General features: G+C 28.3%; 3 protein-coding genes across 3 annotated transcripts; 2 read left to right on the forward strand and 1 right to left on the reverse strand.

The window, feature by feature from the left end:
* The first annotated feature begins 230 nt into the window (after nucleotides 1-230).
* LOC123296336 (sterol O-acyltransferase 1-like) lies at nucleotides 231-3669 on the forward strand. Its single transcript, XM_044877798.1, has 7 exons — nucleotides 231-284; nucleotides 436-563; nucleotides 624-794; nucleotides 1082-1205; nucleotides 1984-2201; nucleotides 2267-2540; nucleotides 3232-3669. Exons 1-7 carry the CDS (start codon nucleotides 231-233, stop codon nucleotides 3667-3669), a joined length of 1407 nt encoding a protein of 468 aa, XP_044733733.1.
* A 17774-nt stretch (nucleotides 3670-21443) lies between these two features.
* LOC123296546 (centromere protein S-like) lies at nucleotides 21444-22415 on the reverse strand. Its single transcript, XM_044878061.1, has 4 exons — nucleotides 22306-22415; nucleotides 21906-22063; nucleotides 21690-21756; nucleotides 21444-21616 (listed from the first exon to the last, which is right to left on the reverse strand). The coding sequence occupies exons 1-4, from the start codon at nucleotides 22330-22332 to the stop codon at nucleotides 21530-21532; spliced, it is 339 nt and encodes a 112-aa protein (XP_044733996.1). The 5' UTR covers nucleotides 22333-22415; the 3' UTR covers nucleotides 21444-21529.
* A 1094-nt stretch (nucleotides 22416-23509) lies between these two features.
* Nucleotides 23510-24631, forward strand: LOC123296503 (zinc finger CCHC domain-containing protein 10-like). The gene is made up of 3 exons (XM_044877993.1): nucleotides 23510-23616; nucleotides 23683-23835; nucleotides 24304-24631. Exons 1-3 carry the CDS (start codon nucleotides 23597-23599, stop codon nucleotides 24494-24496), a joined length of 366 nt encoding a protein of 121 aa, XP_044733928.1. The 5' UTR covers nucleotides 23510-23596; the 3' UTR covers nucleotides 24497-24631.
* The last annotated feature ends 1239 nt before the right edge of the window (nucleotides 24632-25870 follow it).

Here is a 25870-nt window from a genome sequence, read left to right on the forward strand (position 1 = left end):
TGTACTAACTTATTGTACATTTTCGATAATGTTGAAACCGTAAAATTCTTCAAACTAGTCCAATTTTAGCTTATTACAAAAACTTTTATCATATGAGTGTAAAAAAATTGTTGAATTGTTTGAACCGGACATTTTGGAGAGCAATTCTGTAAAACCAGAAAGCATAATTTTTTTCATCCATGGAATGATTCGATAAAATTTTAGGTGCTGTTACCGAAGACATTGAAAAAATGGGGGAAGTTCTTAAGGATATGTCATTACAAAAAACTCGTAATCGATTGGAAGTAAGTTTATTTTGGAACTTTTAAATGGTATGAATCTAATATATTGTTAATAAAAATTGTTAAAATGCCCAATCAAAAATTTGCCAATTTTCGCAAACAGGCATTATTTACAGCGCTATGCCGTAATGAATATTTCAATTTTCACTTACAGGATTTACAGAATGAAACATTACAAAACATTAACGATCAGTTAACGATTTTTGTGGAAGAAATGATGAAAGATGTCGAAAAATGTGAAGTCTCACATGAATTTAATCAATTGTTTAAAAACAAAAATAAGTATGTTAGAGCTTCGATGAGTCTTTATGAAATCAATTAATAAAATAAAATTATTTTTAGCACTGAAACCTTCGATGGAAAATTACGTGATAAAAAATTTACACATCGAAATTCACTTTTAACCGATTTATTCGCTATAAAACATATAAGTACTATTTATAATATATTTATTGTGATTATCTTATTTTTATTTTTACATTCTGCTATCAGCGATTACTTTGAAACTGGAAGGTAAGTAATTGTACTAAATTAAGAAGTCAGAAAGTTCCCTGTTTCCTAAATTTTTTGAATTTCTAATAGCAATAAATAAAAAAACGATTGAATACATTTTAAATAAATAATTTTTAAACCAACCAGATAATTCAATTTATACGAGAATTTTCGTTAAGGGAAAAGTTCCACAGCCAAAATATTTTTTTTTCATGACAGTATATTAAGTACCCAATTGGAGCCCTACCAAAGTTTCTATTTCCCAAAAATCATTGAACATGCCATCAATTAAAATAATTTTTTTTCAGTATAAGTTTTGGAATTTCCACAATACGAATTTCATTTCAAGGATTTATTCCGCTTGGTGGATTATGGATTTGTATGTTTGTTGCAACACTGTTTCTGTACAGTATTCTCAATATTTGGGCTCATGTTCATATCCAATTAAGACCAAATTGTAAGATTAATAATTTTCAAAATACACTAGCACAGTGATCAAAAAATTGTATGAACAGAGTCGAATGTCGAAAACCATCCTTGAAAACACTGAATGTTTTAGAGGTGTTCCAGCATGAATTCATTCTAAATCCTAAATTCTTAGCTAAAATATGAAATAAGAAGTTGCGATAGTAGCTCAGTTGGTTGACTAGGGTAGCGGGTTTGATTCCCGCCGTCGCATGAAGAACATATGCATGAAGAACGTGCACTCAGCCTCTGAAAATAATTGAGAAGCTGATAAATGAAATATCAGCGGAAAAGGTGGTAAAACACATATATGGTATCACAATGGGCTCTATTAGCCTAAGTGTGTCCTTCGTGGACAGCCAATATAACTTAACCTAGCTAAAATAGACCTGGAAAAAACAAACACGAAAAAATAGATCGGAAATATAAAGCCCACATAAGGTTTTTAGCGAAATTTCCATCCTCTCAGATAGTCAAGCAGTAGTACAATTCAAAAGCTAATGAAATCAGTGTTTTGAGTGAGTGCTAAAGCGAATCAGTGTTTTGAGTAAAAATGAAATAACAACAATCGACTCTTTGATATAAATTCTTTGATCTCTCTATTTGACCTAAATTTCGAAATTTTACTAGAAAAATTAAAATTTGTTTTTCAGCACTAAATATTTATATTTGGGATCGGTTATCAATATTTATGTACATTTTATACCAACTAAGTTTTTTGTTTGGGTTTGCATTTTTGGCTCAGCTTAATTATTACACATTTGGGACCGGTATTACATTCTTCTGTGAGCAAATCCGGTTTATGATGAAATGCCATGCGTTTGTACGTAGTAACATATCAAGTGTGTTAAACTATAACGATATGCTCAAACTACAATCTGGAACACATATTTTACCAAAATTTTCTAAATATTTATTCTTTTTATTTGCTCCAACGTTGGTTTATCAGGAAAACTATCCAAGGTAAAAAAAACTCGAAATATTTTCGAAGGATCATTATCAAAATATTATATAAATTCTGTTTCTAGGACAAAGGAAATACGTTGGAGATTTCTTTTATGGAATGTTCTAGAATTAATAGTGATTTTATTTGTGTGTAGTCATGTCTTCGAACGACATGTCCTGGACGTTTACGAGGATTATGGTGTGATCCATTATGATCTCAAAATATTGCTGTATAAAATTATCAGTTTATCTGGTCCAGCGTTATTCATATACTTAGCACTGTTTTACTTATTTCTGCATTCATGGCATAATGCTTGGGCCGAAGGTTTACGATTCGCTGATCGATTATTTTATAAGGTGAGCTTTAACTTCAGATAGTATGAGCACCACGGCCATTTTAGATTTAGCGTTGAAATTATTTGTACCTTATTTTCAACTTGTATGAAAACATATCATCCATCTGCCATTTTACCATAAAACCAATGTTAAATAAGCCTACTTTTGAAGTCATTTATTTATTTAAATAATCGAGCAACCCCCCTATAATTTTCAGAATTGATTTAGACTTAGTCCAACTAAATTTTTTTATAAATCAAGCTTTTTATTTAAAACTGCCCTGGTGCTCGTACATCCTCAAAGCCAGTACACTCTAAGAAATACATGGCGTTTACTATTTATTACAATGCTGGTACGGTATAGAGACAGATACATATAGCATAAGTAGTCTATGTTAGCATAAGTAATATTACAGAATTGAATATTGCAATCCACCAGAGGTATAGGTATGGCGCCCGTACTGTATTGAAAATGGCGCAAATACTTGCAAACAATTGAAACAATTTATTGCAAATTTTATTAGATGATAGCGCTGCAACCGATTCAGTTGTGTCCAACGAATAGGTGCTTTAATATTATTTCTTGTTACACACAGAAAAAGAGTCAAACATTATAACGCAGCCACATCTATTATACAGATTAAAACTTTCCAAAAATAACCAATTTTTCTAGAGCAGACTAAACATTATTTTTAAATAATTTTATTGAACAGGATTGGTGGAATGTCTCAAATTACAGTGAATATTTCCGTAAATGGAATATAATTGTCCATGATTGGTTGTACATTTACATCTATAAAGATTTGTATGAACATTTTGGTTGCGACAACATATTATTCCCATATTTAAGTGTTTTTATAATTTCCTCTGTATTCCATGAATATATTCTTGGAATGGCAATTCAAGTATTTTATCCAGTATTGCTAATCTTTTTTACTGCATTTGGTTGTTTTGCTGTAGTTTTATCGAAACAATTAGAAAAAATTAGTAAAAATGCTGGTAACATACTTTTATGGATGGGATTCAGTTTTGGTACTAGTTTAATATTTGCATTATATGCATTAGAACTTTATGCTCGGCAAAATTGTGATTGTCAGAATGAATCCATTTATGGATTTTTTATTCCACGTTCTTGGTTTTGTAATAAATAAATTTTATTTACAAAAGAAAGTCCGCATTGTACTTTATGTATCTTTTCTTTCTGACTAATCTTGACAAGTTGAATCTTTTATTTGTAAAAGGTGGATTTTGAGGATGTTTTTTTCTCAAAAAGCCACTGAATCGGTGAACAATTTCGTGATTAATGATGTTTGAGAGTAAAAATATTAGAGCAGAAAAGTAATCTAAATAATTAAATTCATTTAAACTAATTTCACCATATTTCTATCACAAGTTTTTTGTAAATTTACTGATTACGATTATATTAAACTAACGAAAGTACACGAACAGACTTTCGAAAGAAACTTTCGAAGTTATTATTTTTTGCTTACACCTTTACTCTCGTGATGAGAGAAACTCTCACAATTTCTGAAGAACTTAGGTAGAAAAAAGTTTATTTAAAAAAACTATAGATAGGTCGAACAAATCTGAAAAATTCATAATTCGAAAATAGATATTTTATATGAAGAGTTTCAACCACATGCGCCATTTAAAAAATAAAAGGGTTAAAGTGGTCTTTCTAGTGATTTTGATCCTACATCAGATTAATAATTTTGGCCTGAATGGTCTGAATTATATTATTTATTCTATATTAGAGTTATTTTAGAAAATAGTTTTTCTTGTTACAATGCATTAATAAAATATTTTGAAAAATTTTTCATAATTTTTTTTGTAATCCTTAAAATTTTCTTATTTTCAAAATTATAGGTATAATAATATTTGTAGTATTCTGGTAGAATACACAGTTGCAATGGACTAACATAGCTTTGTATTTTATATTTGACGGACAATGAACAACGGTCATGTTTTTATATAAAACGGATAAAAACACACAATTTCAGGGGGGAATTTGATTAATTTGTGAATATTGAAAAAAGGATTTATCGAAAAAAACTGATGAATTTTCAAAATAAATCTGTCAAAATAAAGTTGAAAGAGAAAAGGTACGCATTTGTCCGAAATTCTTAGAGGGATCAACATGAACTTGAATGAGAAACATATCGATCGATTGATAAGCAAACAAGTTTAACCGAGTTTTTGCTATTTTCTTAAGAGCTCTTAATTTGTTAACAAAACATGAAAAAACCGTAAACAAGATGACAAAAAGTGAAATTAAAATTAAAATTCGCCAAGAAATACGCATTTTAAAGACAAGTATCAAACAGAGATATCCGATAAGAACAAGAACGTCAGTGTGTCTATCAACCATTTGCTATAGCTACATATGGCACACCATAGCTACTCCATGTTAAATTCTGTTTTGCTAGAATGAGATAAAAGCAAAACTTTGATGGCTTTTATCTTAATTGGTTTTATAGTTATTCGAAAAAATAAAAAAAATTCTCGGCTGTTTGTTACACGAATAAGTTTGTCAAATAAATTGCAAATTAAATCGTTTTCAAACATATCTCTAGTTAAAAAATGAAACGAAATGCCTCCCTTAAGATGAGTAGGAGATTGAATAGCACAATATTTTATAAGTATAATAAATCTGTTTATTAAAATATATAGAAGAAGGTAAGTTAAGTTAAGTTTACTTAAATTTATTTACTACTTAAGTCAAACGATACGATACAAATGTAATGTTACTGAGTTACTTTACTTACTTTACGTATTACGTTATATGTTACAATAAGAAATTATGAGACATTGAATGAAAGGTTTATGAGTTTACATCTCAAATGTAAATTAAGACTATTACAAAGAGTATCCACTGCCTTTTATTTTATTGTATTCTAGGATTCCGTACCTTAAAAACCCATACCGCGGACGAAATTGGTTACGCCTAAACCAACTGAGCTAATAGGGTGACACAATTTCGTATAGCCTCTAAATTTATCAGTGTTTATCTATTATATCATGCATGTATTATATATAAAAAACTTCCTCATGAAAAAAAACCGCATAAAAATCCATTGCATAGTTTTAAAGATCTAAGCATATATAGGGACGTAGGAACAGACAGCGTTAAGTGACTTAGGTTTATAATATATATGATAACGACATCAGTTATTTAGAAAACAGAAAGCGTTATCAAGTTTCAAGACAGTGTTTGTAAGAATTCAGGCAATATTTTTTTTGAAATTTAAAATTTGTAGGTATATTAAATTGTACTAAAAATCATCTTTCCCGAATCTTCTGGCTGTCTGTTGTGAAAATTTTAGTATTTAGTAGTAGATACAAGATAACTATAGCTTACTTTCCCTCCTGCATTTTAGTTTTCGAAAATATAAATGTTTCCATTGGCTCATAAAATTTCGGTATACTTTTCCTTTGCTTTCCTCCAGCTTTAAATTTTACTACAGATCCCTCATTATTCGCAAAATGACCAGACTCAATCATGATCGGTTTTATCATTATTTAAATTATTGCAACTATTACAGTTTTATTTGTATTATGAATTGTCTTATTTTTTGGACTTTTTTCATTTTTGATGCAGAATTCACAAAAAAAAGTTTGTCTGAGATTTAAGAATTTTCTAAATTAAAGTAGTGGAAATTTGATTAAAAAGTTTAGTTATTATCATTTTCTTCTTTAAAAAAATATTAGAAGAAATATCGGTCAAATAGTCAATAAGTAAATCTTCATAGTCGTATAAGTCATAAACGGTTAGTGATACAAAAAAAAGGTAGGTAACATAATTATCTACAATAAAGATTACCATTTTTGGTCTAAAGTGCAAGGTAATGGAGATATAACCTAAAACGGTTTTCTTTAAAATGGAGACACTTTCCCCGCCTATTTTTGTAAGGATTTTGTGCATTTACTTTCAGTACGTGATACTGAACTTATTAATTTGAAGTAATAAGATGATATTAAAACTCTTAAAGTTTGAATATAAGCATTACCTACATCGGTAATCAGTTATTTAATATCAAAAAAAGAAAATTGTAAAATATAAAAACTGAATTCACATATAACTTTTTTCGCGACCCAAAAATAAATTATGCTACATGTAATTATTATTACCATAAATTATAAATATGCATAGCATGAAAAATAATTTGTTTTTGTTAAAAATATAAAAAAAAAAAATATATATATATATATATATATATATAAATAATACCCCCCCATAAAATCCCTTAAGAGACCAGCAGAATGTTTGTTACTCATACATTTTTTTTTGTTCATATATATATTTATTATATATAATATACACCTATATATTATTATATATTGTACGTCCGAATACTATTAGCTATAGATATTTTGGTTTTTGTTTCATATATATACCCATGATGATAGAGTCCAGAGTCCATCCAGAATAGTACGAGTGGTAGGAGTGTTGGATGGATATGGGGTGGTAAATTGTATATCCATATCCATATCCATATAAATATGACGTATAAAAATATATAAAAATTAATGTTGCTTCTATTCCCTAGATCGGTTTATACATTTTAACATGCATATTTTTCATATATTTTAATATGTATATATATATATATATTTGGTTCCGTTAAATATAAATTTTAAAAAATAAAATTATTTTTTTTTGTATTATATTTTTTTTTTCATACATAATTTACTGAAATTGATAAATATACCCAAAAAAAAAATGGCTACAAATGATTCTACAAGAGTTAATAATAGTACAAAACAGAGAATTTTCATCGAAAAAACAGTATAGTTTGATGACGGTAAAATTACAGTGATCCCAGTATCATTTTTCTTAAAGATTTTGACATGTGGAGGGGAAAAAACGTAATCGGGGATAATTCTGATATCAAATTGGCCATGTGACCCATAAAAATGTAAAACTGGACTTGATACCATGACAAAATTTGAAAGTGAAATTAAAATCGATTCAAAAACGAAGAAATTATAAGCAATCAAAGATTGCATTCAAATGTTGACCATCTCCTTTTAGCAAAACAAAATTTTATATGCAGGTACTGTCACTTGTGGATATCTTCCTCTTTATTTAATTAAGAATTTTATATACGTTCATATCTTGCATACTAGTGAAGATTTTAAAAAAACAACTTCACATTTCTATTCATGACGTGAGAATTCGTCATCTGAAATGATTAAAAAAATTTTGTCCGATCCCCTATTTTTCCATGCCACACTCATCCAAGTTATTACAATTTTCCCAGATGATTGTCTACTTCCAGTGATGGATTTAGGCCTAGGCCCGTGAGGCCCGGGCCTAGGGCGGCAGAATTTGAAGGGCGGCAAAATTTATGAAATGCCAAAATTTTAGAGTCACAAAAAAGTAAAGACAATCAATTATAAAAATTGGTTCAGAATAGTTTTTATAAAAAATTTTCGATAGAAAATATTATAATCCAATTTATGAATCTACTTCTCAATCTGTGGGGGTAAGATGTTAATTTTTTAATCGATCAATGATATTCTTTATCGAGTAATGTTCTTTACTTTTTAATGTTCTTTACTAAGTAATGTTTTGATAATTTATCTGAAATAGACACGAATGAATTAAAAAATCTTGCCAATAAACTAATCAGTAAGTATCCTGATGATTTGGAAGAGACGTTAGGCAATGAATGCATTCATTTACATTGTCAACTCAAAGATTCCTTGGCAAATATGGAAGATGTACGCTCTGCACAAAAAATATGCAATGTATTGCATTCACGGAATTTTCCAGATGTTTATCCGAATGTGGACATTGCTCTCCGTATTTTTTTGAGTATTCCGGCTACAAATTGTTCAGGAGAAAGATCTTTTTCTACTCTTAAAAGGGTAAAAACCTATTTACGCGCAAGCATGGGCCAAGATAGACTCAATGCACTTGCATTACTGTCTATTGAAGCCCAACTAGTCCAAGAAATTAATTACGACGACATAATTGACGTTTTTGCACGGACCAAAGCCAGGAAAAAGAAATTTTCAAATTGATTAATATTAAAAGAAATATGAATTATTTATCTGTCTAAAGTTTATTTATATATTTATCTGTCTTGTTTATCAGTAATATTTAAAAAATTATATTTCAATAAAGTAAGTTACTTTAAAATAAAAAAACTGGATCAAAATTAATGAAATTCATTCTATCAAAAAGGGCGGCGCATCGAACGGGGCCTAGGGCGGCAGCAGGCCTAAATCCGTCACTGTCTACTTCTTATTTCATGAAGATTTAATCTTTTTTGTGTAAGAACCTAAAAACGAAAATTATTTTTCCCATTCTTCCAAAATTGGTTAATATTAATTTTTATAAATATTAACGAGTAAAAAATAATTTTAAAAAAAATTTGAACAGATTTTCTTTATTTTCTCACAATTATATTATGTAAAAGTTACTTAAAATATTATATTTTGATCAAAATCTGGTAGAAATTAAAATAAATGACGTAATTACTCTTATCCCCATATTTAAATATCGCCGTTGGGTCGATTATCCAATCTAGGAGCGTATAATTGTAAAAAAAGCAAAACATATAGTGAGTCAAATATTGGATTCTTTCCAGTATTTGACCAAAACATTTGACATTTTGAAGAATTCCTTCCATTCTCTAATAACGCAATAATATGTGTTGCCAAAACTCGCTCAAATGAAAATATCTTTGGAATATTCTATAAACAGACCATTAAAAAAATAAATTCCTCTTTCAATTTTACGATTTTGGAGCTATTGTCTTTTAAAAAGCTACAAAGTATTCTCAAATGCTTCAATGAATAGCTTTTTAATTCTGAACCTTTCAATAGTCTTCACCATAAGTATTATCCCAAGAATTGGACGAATTGAATTGAAGGAAAGTTCGAAAATATTCGCAAAATATAGGAAATGAGTTTATGTACCTAAACGAGCTTTGTGGAAATTATGAGAAAAAATTGAGTCACTTTTCTGAATCATTTAAAATGGTTTATTATTATAATATTATAATACTGGTGAAAAAAGGAAAAAAAAAATTGTTAATTTTGTGTTTTTTCGCAAGAAAAAGTTATTAAAATCCAATAATTCTTAGAAATCATTCAACACTTTTGCACCATAATTTTTATTTCATAAAATAAATAAAAAATTATTTTAAAATAACGTTAAAAAAGTACATAGATAATATCAACAACGATCAAAAGTTTAATTATTTTGTACTTTTTAGTTCATAAATGAAAAACAAAAAAAATTCCAATTTTCACTCTCCCGGAATCTATTTTAAACAGTTTATAAAAAGAATACGAGGAAGTTGTGTGATCTTTTTAATTCTCTCTGACACCAATAATGAAAAATAGTACCCAGGCAAGGTTCGAACTCACAACCTTTGGAACACCAAACCAGTGTTCTAACCAACTGTCCTATCAGTATGGTAGTATGTAATAACTTTATAATCACAGATATATTTTATAAAACTAAAACAATTAATTTTTTTGCATTAGTTTTTGAAATATAATAATTTTAGTTAGTTCGTTAGAGGTTAGAGTATAGTTTTTTGGTTGGTCTATAAGTACTTAAATGAATAATAATATTTATTGCAGTAGCAGCCACATATTTAAATATTAATAAATTCATTTTAAAATTACAAATAAATTATTATATTATAGTATTATTATATTGTTACTACAAAAATCTATAGATATGTATATATTGTATGTATAGTCGATATAATAGTTACCTACACTACACTGTACTAGGCAGGTAAATCTATTATAGATGAATATTTTTAAAAATTTAAGTAATAACCACAAAAAACCATATGTGAATTAATGAATTAAAGTTTACTATTATATAACTAATGTAGTTTTATGCGAATACGGGTATGGACAGGCAAATGGGACAAAATACGTTATTTAGTTACAGTTTTATCGAAATTAAAAACGATCGAAGTTATTTCCGATTTTTTAATTTTAATATGGGAAAAATCGAAAAAATCACAAGAAACTTAGTTTTGGAATTTGATAAAACTCATATAAAATAATTTTTACCCAAATATAATAAAAAAATAGAGTTTTCGAATCAAATTTTCCAATAACTTAAAAATACTTAAATAATCATGAAACAGATTGTTCTAGTATTTTCTGCGTTTTTCTATAGTTTTCTTTGCAACATATATTCTAAGAACATACAAAACAAGAACTTCGAATTTCTTAGTAACTTTTTAAAGCAACTTACTAAAAATCAGGTATCTATCGGTAAAATCGAAAAAACTTAAAAAAAAAATAAATAAAACAAAAACAAAAAAACATTATTTTTCATTTTATAATTGGATAGTCCACAGGTTTTCTTATAGTTCATAGATACCCCTAATTTTCTTAAAAATTCCCGGTTACTGGCCACTCAAAAAAAATTGAAATCAGGTGTATCTCTTAAAGGGTTTCAATGCCTTTTTGTTATTTTTCAGACCTTGTATACACTTATAATTTTCTTTAAAAAGAAAATGAAAAAATTCGTAGCGCAGGAGCGTAAGCTAAGCGAATTTCCTCAGAGATTGAACAAATTACATTCACATAAACGTATTCATATATATATATAAATTTTAACGATGATCATTTTTGACATCCATAAGTAGGATTGATGAACATTTGAAGAAATTTTTTCAAAATTCCGTCATCAGTACAAAAGCATTTGCTCCATTTCCTTCGACAATTCGCTAACTAGAAAATTATTATCATTTTATTTGTGTTTTTTTCATTGTATGAGAAAATAAGAATATTAAAAGTCCAAGAGCTAAGGGGTTAAAAGAAGAATCAATGAAGCCTTAAAATTACCAATCTTGTCAATCCATTCCCCTTCCCTCATATTATTTATGCTGTGTACCAGTCAGTATATAATGTTGAATAAAATTATTTTAATTTTATATTTATAATAATTTTATATTATTAGCAATTAAGTGTGGTTTTTCATTAAATTGACATTATTTTAATAATTTATATACCATTTTCATTTATTTATTTATTTGATTAACTAACAGAACAGTTAAATATTTATTTATTATTCTTGTTATAAAGATTGATCATAATTCATTTATTTTATATTATTTTGTTGATAGTTTAAAATAAATAGTTTAAAATACGTGTAGAGGCCACTTTATAAAATTAGACATTATACACTATAGTATTTCATCAAATACGCTTGTCAAACACGATTGATAAACTAAATCATTTATAGCGAATTTCCGCTAAAAAATGAGCTAAAATTTTTTTACCGAACGGTGACTTTCCAAATTATTAATAATAAATAACCTCAATTACAATTTTTTACATAAAAATTCAAACATACCTGCAAAAACCTATTAGACCCGGAGAAAAATTGTCTGATGACGAATTCTACTTTCTTCAGAATTTAAAGAAATTCTCTAGGAAGCACATACCGAAACCATTAAAATCAGTTTCTACCAGATTTAAGGAAAAATTTCAAAAACTAACTCACTCAACTGTTAAATGAAATCGATTATATATTTTTAGGGTCAACAATTTGTTTTCTCGATTTTTTTCCAAGAGCTTAATGATGATAACACAGTATTTAAGTAAACTTTGACCCCAAAGAAAGCAAAAATCAGATTCACTGAGTGGTTTAATGAATTTTCTAACTTATCGTCGATAATCCTTGATTTTAGGCAATAGAAATCATATACCTATGTAACAAAATTTCATTGTTTTTAGGTTCCTAATTAGAAAATAGAAAAACCGAAAAAAAAAATTTATAAATAATTTAATTTTACAAATTGAATGCTAGTTAAACCGTAAAAAACATTTTCCATCCATATTCCAACTAAAATTTACGGCTCAAAAATAATAAATCAAAGGAATTTTTCTCTTTCCACAATTTTGAAATGACTCATAACTTACTGAAATCGTTTCAAATAAAATTCACAAAAATGTCTTAATTTGAAAATTATTTTTAATTATGAAAAAAAAAAACCAATTACTAACAAACATGAAAGAAATTTTAGATGAGTTTTCTACCCAAATAAAAATGTTTAAAAAAATATTTGTATATTTTTTAAATAAAAATAATTTTCAATTAGAACATTTACCAAATTATTCACTTAGTCACGACTATGATTTTTCTGAAAAACTATTAAAGCAGACAATTTGTACATCATACATGCGAAATATTTATATTTAAAAAAAAAATTAAGGGTTCATTCTCATATACAGATTGAATCACGAAAAGTTATCAAAATTTAAGTAGAATAAACAATGGGGCTGACTTATTAATAATTTTTGCACTCATAGGTAAGAGAAGTGTTGTGGGACACCCGGTAGGAAATATGTTTCTTTCGTTTTAAATTATATATTATTTAATTATGTATCAAGTTTTCGTTTATCATGTTCTGAAAGTAGACATTTTCTTATATTAATAACAGAATAATAAGAAGTTACCAGAGATCAGAATCAATTACCTAATTATTATTACATATAGGATTCGTTTTTTTGTTACACTTTATTTTGTTTCCAGTATTTTCTGAAAAAACGCATAGTTTTGGACTTACATTGATAAAACCAAAAAAAGGGGCAAAAATTGGGCCGCCAAATAGGGGGAAAAGATTTTTTGCCCAAAAGTTATATGATTTGCTTCTAAAAGTTATATTTTCTGAAATTCTTTCTAGTCTATTAGTAAATATATTAAAAAATAAATTTGAATAAAATTATTAAGAGATTATGACTTAAAAATAGAATATTTAACGCGCATACTCATCTAAAGGCTACTGAAATGCTGACGCGAGTGCTGACGGATTAACAAGTTTTCGTGGTGAATCAGTCTGTATTGTGGAAGTTTTTCATTTTAAAAAATATTTATATAGTATACAAAAATACATAGATATTAAACACGTTACACCACAAAACATAACTCCAAAAATTGATGAAAAAAAAATTGAAATAAAAAAATAATAATTAAAAATAGGCGCACCACAGGATGCCCTCCCTATTATACATACATGCATAAACCATTAACTAGCAACAATAATAATAACTATGATTGTATTTTCCTTCAAACCTCAACCTTCATTTCTCAGATACGTAAATATAATTTTTGGGTTTTTTTTGTTATAAGGTACGTTTATTTTATTTGGAACCTCAAAATGTTATTATTTACTTCATCAATTTATTAATAAAATTTATAATCAAACAAATAGACCTGATAAAATCCGTCATTGAGCATGAATAATTTTCGCATGGTCAATTTTTGCAGGATCTCGTTTAAAAAATGCTCCTGAACGTAAAAGTGTAGGTTGCCAGTGGGAACCCGGTCTGATATTGTTTAAACTAATTTTTTTTAAATAAATTAATAATATTGAACGAATCACTTTGGAAAAAACTTTGTCATATAATTGTTTTCGAATAAAAAATTCATAAAATTTGAAAAAAGGCGATTTTTACGATTTTCATCTCTCAAAAAGTTTATGAAAAATTAGTTTTTTAATAGGTATAAAATTTTATTTGTTGTGTAAAGTTTACCGCAAAAGTTTTTTGCTTAATTTCATTTTAAGCGCTTGAAACCATCCAAAAATAACAATTTTCTGTTCGATAGATACTAGAAAGATGGAATTTTCACCAGTCGACTCGAAATAAAGTTAAACTAACAGAAAAGTACGAAAAATTTCATTACCCACATTGCAAGCCTCCGAAAAATCGATTTTTCCATTTATTCATCTCTAGCTATTTTCAATAAGGCAATAAATATTTGAAATTGTATCTACCAATTCTTCAAGAAAAATAAATAAGACAATTTACAATTTAAAAATAAAAATAAATACTTTAAAAATAAACTCTATTTAAATTAATAGAGTACCTACCTTCATTTAAATTAATTGTATACCCTGTATATATGAAATATATATCAAGGAATACTAATTTTAGTCCCAAGTGTGTAACGCTTAAAAATATGGATGCTACAAACAAAATTTAGGAGGTGTTAAAATAAAATAAAATCACCTAATTAATCCATTTTCGATTTTCTGTCCCTCTGCCAGTCATCTCGACAACTAAAAAACGAAGAGATATCAAGCTGAAATTTGTATAGCGTATTCAGATCATAAAAAGTGATTTTAAGATCGTAAATAAGCAACATTGTTCAAGGTCTTGTAAACCGTCAAAGATAGAACAAAAGTTCTAGAATGTAAAATGTTCCTTAACAAAAAATAAACAACTTTTGTTTGAAACATTTTTTCGTAAACGTCATAGTTTGCCCGTAAGGGCCCAAATTAGGACAAAACTTTAATGTCCATTTTCTCCAAAACTTTAAAAATAAGGAGTTGACAAGATCAAAACAAATAGCGGCCGAAAGGCCGCCATAATTGTATTGGTTTTTGTGACTTTTCTAATTTATTAAAAACAATGCAAGCACTGATATTAAACACTTTCTATAGAGAGTATTTCAGCAATTAACTCAGTCAATTGTTTGTTTTCACTCATTTTAAAATTAATTTTAAATAGCAAATAACTTTCGAACAAACTGCTAGTCGGGAATAGATATGCAGTTTGATGTTGTATTAAAAATAATATTTTTAGTAAGGTTTTTATATGAGGTGGGGTTACCAATAGAGGTTTGAGTAGATAAATGGGTTTTGAATTCCACTAATAATATCGATGGCTTGTCGATCAGTTTTATTATTTTATAAAATAGAATATTTTTTTTAAAACAATAATACATAACATATGTACAAGATGAACCAAGGGGAAGGTACCTAACTCTAAGAGTTCGATTCTATACAGGAAAAAATGTAAAAAATCGGATATATTCCCGTATTCTCGTAATTTTTTTTGTTTTTCCAGTTACTCCAATTTTTATCTAAGAACTTCATATATAAAAATTATGGTAAATATGATTGGATGATAAATTTAAGTAAATTTTCTTGTCTACAACTTTGCTTATTATATAGATGTACGAGCGCCAGGGCAATTTAGAATAAAAGGTTCGATTTTTTTTATATGAAGTTGGACTGATTCTAAATCAATTTTGAAAATTTTAAGAGCGGTTGACGGATTTTTTAAATAAATAAATGACTTTAAAAGAAGCCATATTTAACATTAGTTTTATGGGAAACGGTAGATGGATGATATGTTTTAACAGTTTTCTCCAAAACTAGTCGGTAAAATCTTAATTAAAATAATAATAATAAAGTTTTATGAGCACGGAAGTAAGGACACAAAAATATATATTTTCAATTTTGATGGTGAATTATGTTAGAACTTGACAACATATGATGAAAAGTTAGAATAAAGTTTTTCGATATCTGAAGTAATTTTCAAAACATCGAAAAGTGAAAATTTTGTTTAATTATTTAGCTTTCGAAATTTGGAAACCAAAGGCAGATATCAAAAAATTGTATTCTTATTTTGCGTCTATATTCATGAAGTCATAACAAAATTCATCTTCAAAGTTGAAAATAAGATAATTTCAACCACAAGTCTAAACTTGCCTATTGCTCGTACTACCTTAATCGAGAAATTCTTAAAATTCAATATTATTAAAGTTGCTGTTTAACAATCGGATAGAAACATATATGAGATTATATTCTCCTGTGTAGAATCCACTCTTAGAGTTATGGATACTTTTCTGCTGACTCATCCTGTACAGGTAATATTGTGAAGTTTAATATGAATGTTATGTTTTTAAATGATCGTCCGTCGGTTAAAAAAGATATCTGTATTTACAATACAAACTAACGTAGGTAATACCTGGTTAGTAACTATTAACTACCTATGTAGGTAATAGTACCAGATACCTACCTACCCAGAGTGTATATATTACCTAGGTAGGTAGCTATGTGTATTATTTTATTTTTTATATATATACTATATATATATACCTACACTAATAATACAAAATGTCCCTACAATTTTAAACAGTCGATTGAAAATTTAAACTTTTGTAAAGATGGTACAAAAGGTTTGAACCTTTGATTTCATGCACGCCGGAGGGGTGACAAGAGGGTCCACTTGCCCCCTCCTCCCGTCCTAAAGGAAAACGCATAGAAAAATTTTTTTAATAAATTGTCTTCCTTTACTTATTTCCACCGGAAAAAATTAATGTCCACCGTTAATAGGCTTTTGTCCCAAATTTGTAAAATTGGTTTATACGTTACATTAATATCAGATTTACACCAAAAAATCATTATTTAAAATATCATGGCGTTTTAAATGACATCATACCGCGACATACAATCATTTTTGTATATGCAAGTTTACATGCATTTGCATGTTTATATGCTTTTGTAGTAATGGTATGACATAGTATCTTCAAAGTACATCTGATTGGTGTTTGCTGACACGTGACTGGATGTATAATTTTAAAGAATTTATTCTAAAAAATATTAATAATCCTTATATTTTATAAAAATTAATTTTGTGTTTTGTTATCTACATATCATGATTAATCATATAAAACTTTTATCCAACCGATTTATTCTTAGTGGGCAAAATCCTGTTGTCTAACACTAATGTATTAAATTCTGGAACATCGGGTATAAAAAGAAATACCTGCTGCACAATATTTTTGATTAAACTTGTTAATTTAAGTTATTAATTAACAAGTCCGATAATTGGTAATTAGTGGCCGCCAACCGGTACACACCAGATATCATTGGTTAAAAATAAATAGAACACAGGAATATAGAAAAATTATTATTTGTAGGGAGAGTTTAAAAAAAATAGGCATACCAAACTATATTTACAATTATACAATGCATCTGATAACAATATCCTACTACTATAGCAAACGTGTTCAGACCAGGAAGACGGAGCGAGGAAGGTCTCTAACACCATCCACACATATATATGTAGGAATAGTGGTGCATCATCCAGGTGATACCTATATGGATGATTGGGATGGAATGAGGTTTTATATGTGTGCTAAATAGACAGTTGGACCAAACTCAATATAATACCAATAAATGGACGCGAACCAGCCTCTATCTATTGTTGGTAATACCAATACCGAGTTGTTGGAAGGTAGCAAATACAGAGTGTCACTTAAAAAATGGATCGGTTATTATGCATGAATAAGGGATCGTACTAAATTTACACATCACTTCAGATAAAGAATTCTCACTTGACGAACAGAAAAGTTGGTTTTTAAAAATCTTTACTAGTATGCAAGATATGAACGTTTAAAATTACGAATTAACCAAAAAGGAAGATACCCACTAGTGACGTCATACGTGGGTATCGCCATAGAGATTACATATAAACCTTTGTTTGGCTAAAAGGAGATGGGCAATTTTTAAATGCAATCTTTGAGCATGGGGTGTTTTCAAAAAAAAATAGGGTTCCGCATCAAAATAATAAAATCGACGAAGTTGTGAACAAAATGAGGCTAAGACGGCATATGAATTGACGACATATAAAGTGAAGATTATAACACAATAATCTTTGTATTTAAAATTGAAGTTGCCCAGCGAAACCGATAGTTCACATCTAGTACTCTGTATAATATTGCCGTAAGATCCATAGCTTTGGCGTTATTTACAATAATGTATGGTATGAAAACTTTGACGCCACTTACATTAGTAAATAGTAAGTTCAACTTCACAATATGACCCCATACTACATTGAAAATGTCGCAATGCTACTTGTTTTTCTCGCTATAATATTTTTCGCGTTTATCAATATGCATTTTTGAACTGCTATCCTATTCAATATAGGTGTAAACGCTATGTTTGTTATCACACTGCTCGTCACTCTATTATTCTGAACCTTATAACTTGTTCAATGACAACTTTCGATTGGCAGAAACACTACTAAAATGCAGAAAATTACTGTTTTAACCCCCGAGCTTAAAAAAGAAAAGTTATAAGTTTTATCGCTATGTGCGGGTGTCTGCCTGTCGCATCGTAGCGCCTAAACGGATGAACCGATTTTTTATTTTTTTGGTTCGATTGTAAAGTAATTTAATGAGAGTGTTCTTAACCACGTTTCAAGTGCGAGTTTACGGTTTGATACCCAAAAAGGCAAAACATTTGGCGATAATCTTCAAAATACGCTCTGTTTGGAAAAGGCTTTAAGGAAAAAGATAATTTAATGGAGAGTGTTCTTAGGTATGTTCAATCAAGAGTTTTTTAAATTTATAAATTTCACTTGTCTTAAAACTTGAACATCTAGTTCAATTTTTTTGTGACTTCATGTATGAATAAACAGTTTTTATAGTCTAGTTTTAGAATACGTAAAATATACAACTAAACATTCGCAACGAAATCGAATCCACTCATTTATTTCTCTGATAGATTGTATAAATAATTAAGGCAACCAATTCAATCAAGCTGATCCGGCAGCAATAGGTTTTGGTTGGTAACGATACAACCACAAAAATATTTTATCAGAAATAAAATTATTTATATGAAAATGAATGTAATACTTAAACATTGTTTTACTACACAATGACACAAAACCAACTTCAATTTTTCACTGTGATCCTTGAGAGAAATGAGTACAAGCAGTCAAGCGTGAAGGAAAAGTTCTTTGTAAAAACTTAACTGCGAAAAATTGCAGGAGTACAGCTGTAGAGATCTCGGGGCAAAACCAAATTTGGGGGCCCCATCCAATAATCACTCGTTATAGTAGTATTGCGAAAAATGCAAAATAAAAATAACAGTATTTTGTCGATCAAAATATTTCTCAAATTATAGCACAAAAAGTCTTTTAAATTTTTACCCACTGAATTTAAAACTACTCTATATACCTTGTTTTCTCAAGAAACTCGTTCGAAAACAACTAATTCTTTTGGCACTTTTGGCATTAGAAGATTCATAGGTTTTCCTTTCCTATGTTTTTCTCGCTTGTTTTGGGCGCAACTTGAATAAGTTATTATCTTTTCAAACTGTGAGTTTTATTTCACTCTTGCACTTATGAAGGAATAAATCACTTATAAATTTTGGAATCAAGAAAAAAAAGTTTAAGAGCATAAATGAAGGTACCTGGTAAAAGTACCGTGGTTGCTAGCACTGTTCTCGACATGAAGCTTATAAGAAGGAGAACGATCGCTATAGAAAATATTGTCCCCGAAATATGGATAAAATAAGTGAGGCGCTGCGGCCGCTAAGAAGTATCAATAAAGACGGGCTGTTGTGCGCTAATTTGAAATGATATATCAATTTGTACATTATGCAACTAACTTTATCCACTTCGCAGATACTACTTCTTGATGACAGCGCGGCTGGTGGCTTAAAAATTAACTAGAAATTCTACAAATTTTCAGGGACAGGTGCGCTAATGCTTTAGTACATAGCGATCTTTCTCCTTCTTTTGGGGAAAGGGTTGCATCTCACTTGAACAATCTGTTTAAAATCGGTATGTAAATCCGAATTGATTCTCTCACTGAATAAAATAGATATTTAATAACAACAATTGCATAACCTCAAATAAATAATTAAAAAAATGATTTTTAATTGTCTCATTTAATATAATAGTTAGGTTAGGTTAGGTACTGATAGTGGTTCAGTTAGAATTACAAATTTTTTTCAAATTGAATATTATATCCAATTGAAGTTATGTAGTTTTTATTTTGAGTATATGCTGTGCAATGCGGTTATTAAAAAAATTTAATCAAAATATAAAAATTCAAATGTCACACATCATAACCTAAAACTACAATATAATGTAAATACGATATTTGCAATCATCACCCAATCTACAAACCTTCCTCTACTTCATACCCATTTTACCCCACCCTCATCGGCTTTGTTCGATTTCGATATTATTATTTTTATTAAAAAAAAAAAATCAAATCATCAACATAGCGGTGAGGAAACCTATTTAAATAGGTTTGTGAAGGTAAATAGGCTAGGAGATGAGGGTGCCAGCATTTTAGAGATAATTCTGATGGAATTTTCTTACTAAGAAATTTCTTCTATCTTCTAATAATAATAGTAAGAAATTAGATGAAATACTTCATGGCTTAATGTATCTAACAACTTTTGGTTAACTTTTCTCTGATTGGTATTTTGATTTATAATTATTCATAATAATTTAAACGCGTCAATACACACCTGTTTGAATAAAACTATTTTTTTTAAAATTATTTTTGTAATTCTTAATTCTTAGATTTAGGGTTGAAATTATTTGTACCTCATTTTCATCTTTGATGATGAATTTTGTTATAACTTCATGAATGTAGACGAAAAATACGAATACAATTTTTCGATATCTGCAATGGTTTTCGAAATGGCGAAAGCGAAATAATTAAACAAAATTTTCAATATTTTGAAAATTACTCCAGAAAACGAAAAATTTTATTCTTATTTTGTCAAGATAACATAATTCACCATCAAAATTCAAAATATGTATATTTTTTTAATTTGTCTACCCTCGACCGTGCTCATACATCCTTAATTAGTCGGGCACAACAGATTTTTTTGTTTTCAATAACCGACTAATTTTGATTATTCCACCGACTAGTTCTGGAGAAATCTATGAAAACATATCACCGATCCATTGTTTTACCATAAAACGAATGTTAAGAGTACTTACTTTTGAAGGCATTTATTTAAATAACCAGACAACCCCTCCTAATATTTTCAGAATTGGTTTAGACTTAGTCCAACTTCATATAAAAACAAATCAAGCTTTTCATTTTAAATTGCCTTGGTGCTCGTACATCCTTAATAAAACTAGTAATAAATGGATGGTACTTTTATGACTCCATTGACAGCGCCCATACCTCCTAATCTAAGTTGACAAATATGAATATTTGAAGTAATAGTTTCATATTATAGTTTAATGTCAAAAATACTAATAGTAGTTATTAACTTTGATGCTAGGATTAAATTGGGAGGGAAAAAGAATCCATAAGCAAAATTGAATTCGAGGCGAAAACAATAAACCAGAAATTATTATTTTTTTAAACATTTTATTAGACCAAACATTAAAAAAAGTAAAAAAAAGATATGTTAAGAAATGACACTTAAAGCCCGCATTTTATTAATACTAATAAGGACACATTCTTCAGATCTATGGAGCGGCAGGAGACTTATCTTCCTTCTTTTTCTTTACTTTATTCGATTTCACATTTTCAACTTTATCTACAATGTGTTCTTTCTACAAAAAAAAAAAAAAATAAATAAATAAAATTAAAAAATTACTTCACTTAGAAACAACATATTAGACTTACCAAACCTACATTTCTTCGAACTAATACTTTAATATCGTCTGGAGTAATTAAGGACCGTTTTGCATGCCTTGAAAATAAATAATTAAAATAAAGATTTACAAACTTTAATAGTCAATTTATTTTGATTTGATACCACTTCCCCAAATCTTTAAAAATTTGACGGGAAAACAGTCTCATTTCAAATTAAATTAACTCCTTTAATAAGGAAATACAAACTTTGCAAAACATTCTAAATCAGAACCATAAAGATTTAATTTCTTCCAAATTAATTCTGATATTAATTCATTAGCTCTATCATCAATTGTCATATTTAAATTTTCGCCAATTTCTTTTGTTAGTTTTTGAGTTTCCAAAAGAATTTTCACACGTAATTTCTATTTTAAAAAAATCAACAGATTAGTACTACCATCTATGTATAAACATGTAAAATAATTTTAGCGCAAAACTTTTATGTCATCCGCCATGAAGGCGGAAATCCTTATTAGTTTCCTGTCATAGATCTCGTGTTAAAAAAAATAGATGGCGTATATATGTCACAAGTGTGGGACCAAAATGGAAACTTTTCAAACATTTGAAAGAATAAAACGAATAAATTTATTTGTAAATATTTACTTACCTCTTTGTTCGAAGCATTTTTCATCATTTTAATAAAAAGTAATCCAATGAAAAATCTTGTTACACAATTGTTTTTCTTCTCGTTTTAACTAATTCTTTGCAAAAACACAGTTTTAGTTACACACATTGACAGTTATAAAATGAATTAATTCTCTCTGTTGGATAAGTTGCATATTACATGCTCTTACAAACAAAGATATTCTAAAATTCCAATTCTGCCATCTATCAATATTCTTAAACAAGTTGGTTCCGATAATACAAAATGAGCCGTTTTGTCGCTAAATAAATACATGCAATACAAAATGAGATAAATTTTATTTCTTCACGTATAGACATCTATCTCGACCCTCTGATACACCGTTTTTGTTAATTTGTTAATTGTTTTGTTTTTTTTATTTATATTTTCTAAATTCAATAATTTTAAGTTTCTTGTTGAACAGAAATAAAAACTTGCATTGTTTCTATTTAGTATTAAAAATTGAATATTTACTTTATATCAAAATAATGTTAAAGCCTTAAAGAATTTCAGACAATAATTTATTTAAAAAGTATTTTTATAGCCAAAATGAGTGAAAATACAAATCTTTTAGCAATTCTTTATTTTTTCCACTTTTCCAGTCAATACTTTTAAAAATAAACGAATTGATGATTTTCCATTCTAATAAAGTGCAAATAGAAGAAAGTTCTGTAGATAAAAATAAGACCCCAAGGGTAGTACTGAATACTGATTTCAAATTGTATTTTTCCGCAAGATAATAACGTTAAAAATGCTTTATAAAAAGAACAATTTTTAGTTTCAAATTTTTTTTTTAAGTTGCTACTTACACACTTACACTGTTTTATAAAAAAAAATAACTAATCAATTTAGAATAAGTTAAAAATATATTTAAGTAAGCTAAAATTAGCCAACGGGCTTTACCATTTAACCAATAAAAAATTATTCTTTAATTCGTTGGATTGATTAGATCCAACATATCTTGTAAACCACAAAAATGTAAGATTGTTAAGAACTGGCAACTTTTGCACGTACACAAATTTAAATTTGTAATCCAAATTTTAGTTAAGGCCAGAAATTTATAGAATTATCTATATTCGTTGTTATATTTATCTTGTAAATTAAAAACTTACCATAGAAAGATTAATTAAAAATAAGCATCTACTTTATGACTAAATACTTACGAACCATATTTTTATACATAGTTCTTGAAAACGCTTGACTATTTTTCATAAATGTATGTTGATTATAACCTCAAAAGTGACAAATTGTTTTTCAGTAAAAAATATTATTTACAATGAATAAAGTCTTAAAAAAGTAAGAGAATATCAATTTATTGAATAAATTTTCATTTGAATTAATTTAATTTTTCTAAAATTTTAGGCCAAATAAACCTGACAGTACATTCGTACGATGCCAAAAATGTTTGGAATATGGACATTGGAGTTACGAATGCAAAGGAAAACGCAAACATTTAATACGAGATTCACGTACAAAAATCTTAAATAAACGTATTAAACAAATTGAGGCTGCTAAGTAAGTGTTTCTTGCATTCGAGTACAGAGTGTTCAATGAAAGATTTTAGTGGCAAACAAAAGAAGGATATTTCATTCTAACGTATAAACAAAGACAGTTTTGCTTGATTCACATTTTCAATTGTTTGGCGATTCTATATAACTTCTTGAATAAAGCAATTACCTAACTCCATTTCAACCTCAACAGTATCCACAATCCTGATAAATCGGGAATTATCAGGAATTATGATTGATTGGGAATTATTATAAAAATTAGGGAGATCTAGGAAAGTAGTATCAAAGAATCTTTGAACAGTAAAATTTTACATGACTTAGTAAGAAACTCAAAATTTATTTGTCTCTGTTTATTGAATTTGGATATAGTTCTCGATTTGCCGCCAAAAATTTATCTTAAATTATTGGACAACAATTTTTTTTTGTCCGACTAATTCTCAAAGTAAACTAAAAGTTGAATCAAATTCTTTTTTAGAAGCGAAGAAAATGGTTCAAATGAAAATAAAACAAAAAATGACACAAGTTCATCCTCTAGCAGTAGTTCCTCATCATCTTCGTCATCATCTTCATCGAGTTCGTCTAGTTCGAGTTCGAGTTCCGACAACGAATCATCGTCAGATAGCGAAAGTGATTCAAGCTCCTCCTCATTATCGGAGACAAAAAGTTAAAAGTTTTTTTTCGTTCAATAAATTCGTAATTTAAAATTAGTTTTTCTTTAGTAAATAATGATTAAAACAAAAGGATATTTAAGAACGTAATTTATTTTATCTTATAATCGACTTCGACAATTATTCGACGTTATTTGTGTGAATTTATTAGGTTTTGACTAAATATTAGTCAGTCTTGAATGATTTTTTGAAATAATTAAATATAAGTTTTTTATTTATAAAATGGATCTTTTATTTATTTCATTTATTTATTTTCACTAAGGTGTTTTTCTCCCTAAAAAAAAACTCGTGTATTGCAGTTACTGCTTCATTAACGCCATATTTGTCCCATTAGATACTTCTCAGATGGTTTGCCGTAATATTTTTAAACTTAAAATATTTACATAGAAAGGTGGGAAGGGGAATGGAAGGGGTGTTAATGTGGGAGATCACTAACCCAATTTAATGAGGCGTAAAGATCGATAAAGCCATAAAAATCGCAAATAAACAACATGCAAAAAGCACTTCTATGAAACTAACTGCAGATTTTTATTCTGGATAAGTCGTAGAGGATGTCATAGCTTTAAAAATATCAAAAAAGTTTGTTATCTTCCTGGGAGTCTCCTACAAATTTCCGTAATCAATCATCGCTTTTATAATATTGTGAATTTTTTTATATTGAATTTCAAGTCATTTGAACTTAAAAGCGACACGGGAGTACTCATATGTAGCGGGAAACAAATATATACACATATGGGAATTCTTTCTCACCGGAATTCCATTTAATTAAGTGTTATAAAATAGATTTAGAATGCATTTCACTCCTCTTTGTTGGCCTTCAATACAGTGCACAAGTCTATTTTTTCAACGAAGATTTTTTTTTAAAAGCAACTACGATTTTTTTAGTAATCGCCCGACGTAAATACCTAACTTTATTTTACCCCTTTCAGTAATTTCCAGTGTTAAAATGAAATTTGTTAGTGAATCCCACTGTTATTTACAAGTTCTTTTGTTTATGTTTCCATTCAATTTCGTTCCAATTTTGGATATCCTAACAATCCCCTTAGGCGACACCGAGGTCGAGGTTACTGCACAATTGATTTTAATAAAGGTTATTTAAGATATTTTGTACCTTTTTTATTCTCTTCTTCCTTAAGAATTTTCCGAAAAGTAGCCTGAATATTATTCTCATATCATACCTTCTTCCTTATAAGCTTTCCGAAAAATAGTCCAAGCCATGAGCTACGTCTTTTTCAAATTTAATCTCACTTTAAAACTTTTCCATTTATATAAATATTAGAAAAGTTTACCTGAAAGCGCATCAGCTGTCATCATTTCTTACTAACCAACATGAAATTTTATAACTGATAGATGTCATAGGCGCCACAAAAATGA

The sequence above is a fragment of the Chrysoperla carnea genome, chromosome 3 (genome assembly GCF_905475395.1).
Source record: "Chrysoperla carnea chromosome 3, inChrCarn1.1, whole genome shotgun sequence".
Lineage (NCBI taxonomy): Eukaryota > Metazoa > Arthropoda > Insecta > Neuroptera > Chrysopidae > Chrysoperla > Chrysoperla carnea.

Excerpts from the sequence above, each read along its gene's own strand:
- LOC123296503 (XM_044877993.1), top strand. The coding sequence starts at position 23,597 with ATGAATAAAGTCTTAAAAAA. Across the intron at positions 23,617-23,682 it reads ATGAATAAAGTCTTAAAAAA|GCCAAATAAACCTGACAGTA; the intron begins GTAAGAGAATAT and ends CTAAAATTTTAG. Across the intron at positions 23,836-24,303 it reads AAACAAATTGAGGCTGCTAA|AAGCGAAGAAAATGGTTCAA; the intron begins GTAAGTGTTTCT and ends ATTCTTTTTTAG.
- LOC123296546 (XM_044878061.1), bottom strand. The coding sequence starts at position 22,332 with ATGATGAAAAATGCTTCGAACAAAGAG. Across the intron at positions 22,064-22,305 it reads AAAATGCTTCGAACAAAGAG|AAATTACGTGTGAAAATTCT; the intron begins GTAAGTAAATAT and ends TTTTTAAAATAG. Across the intron at positions 21,617-21,689 it reads TTCGAAGAAATGTAGGTTTG|AAAGAACACATTGTAGATAA; the intron begins GTAAGTCTAATA and ends TTTTTTTTGTAG.
- LOC123296336 (XM_044877798.1), top strand. The coding sequence starts at position 231 with ATGGGGGAAGTTCTTAAGGATATGTCATTACAAAAAACTCGTAATCGA. Across the intron at positions 564-623 it reads TTGTTTAAAAACAAAAATAA|CACTGAAACCTTCGATGGAA; the intron begins GTATGTTAGAGC and ends AATTATTTTTAG. Across the intron at positions 2,202-2,266 it reads TATCAGGAAAACTATCCAAG|GACAAAGGAAATACGTTGGA; the intron begins GTAAAAAAAACT and ends TTCTGTTTCTAG.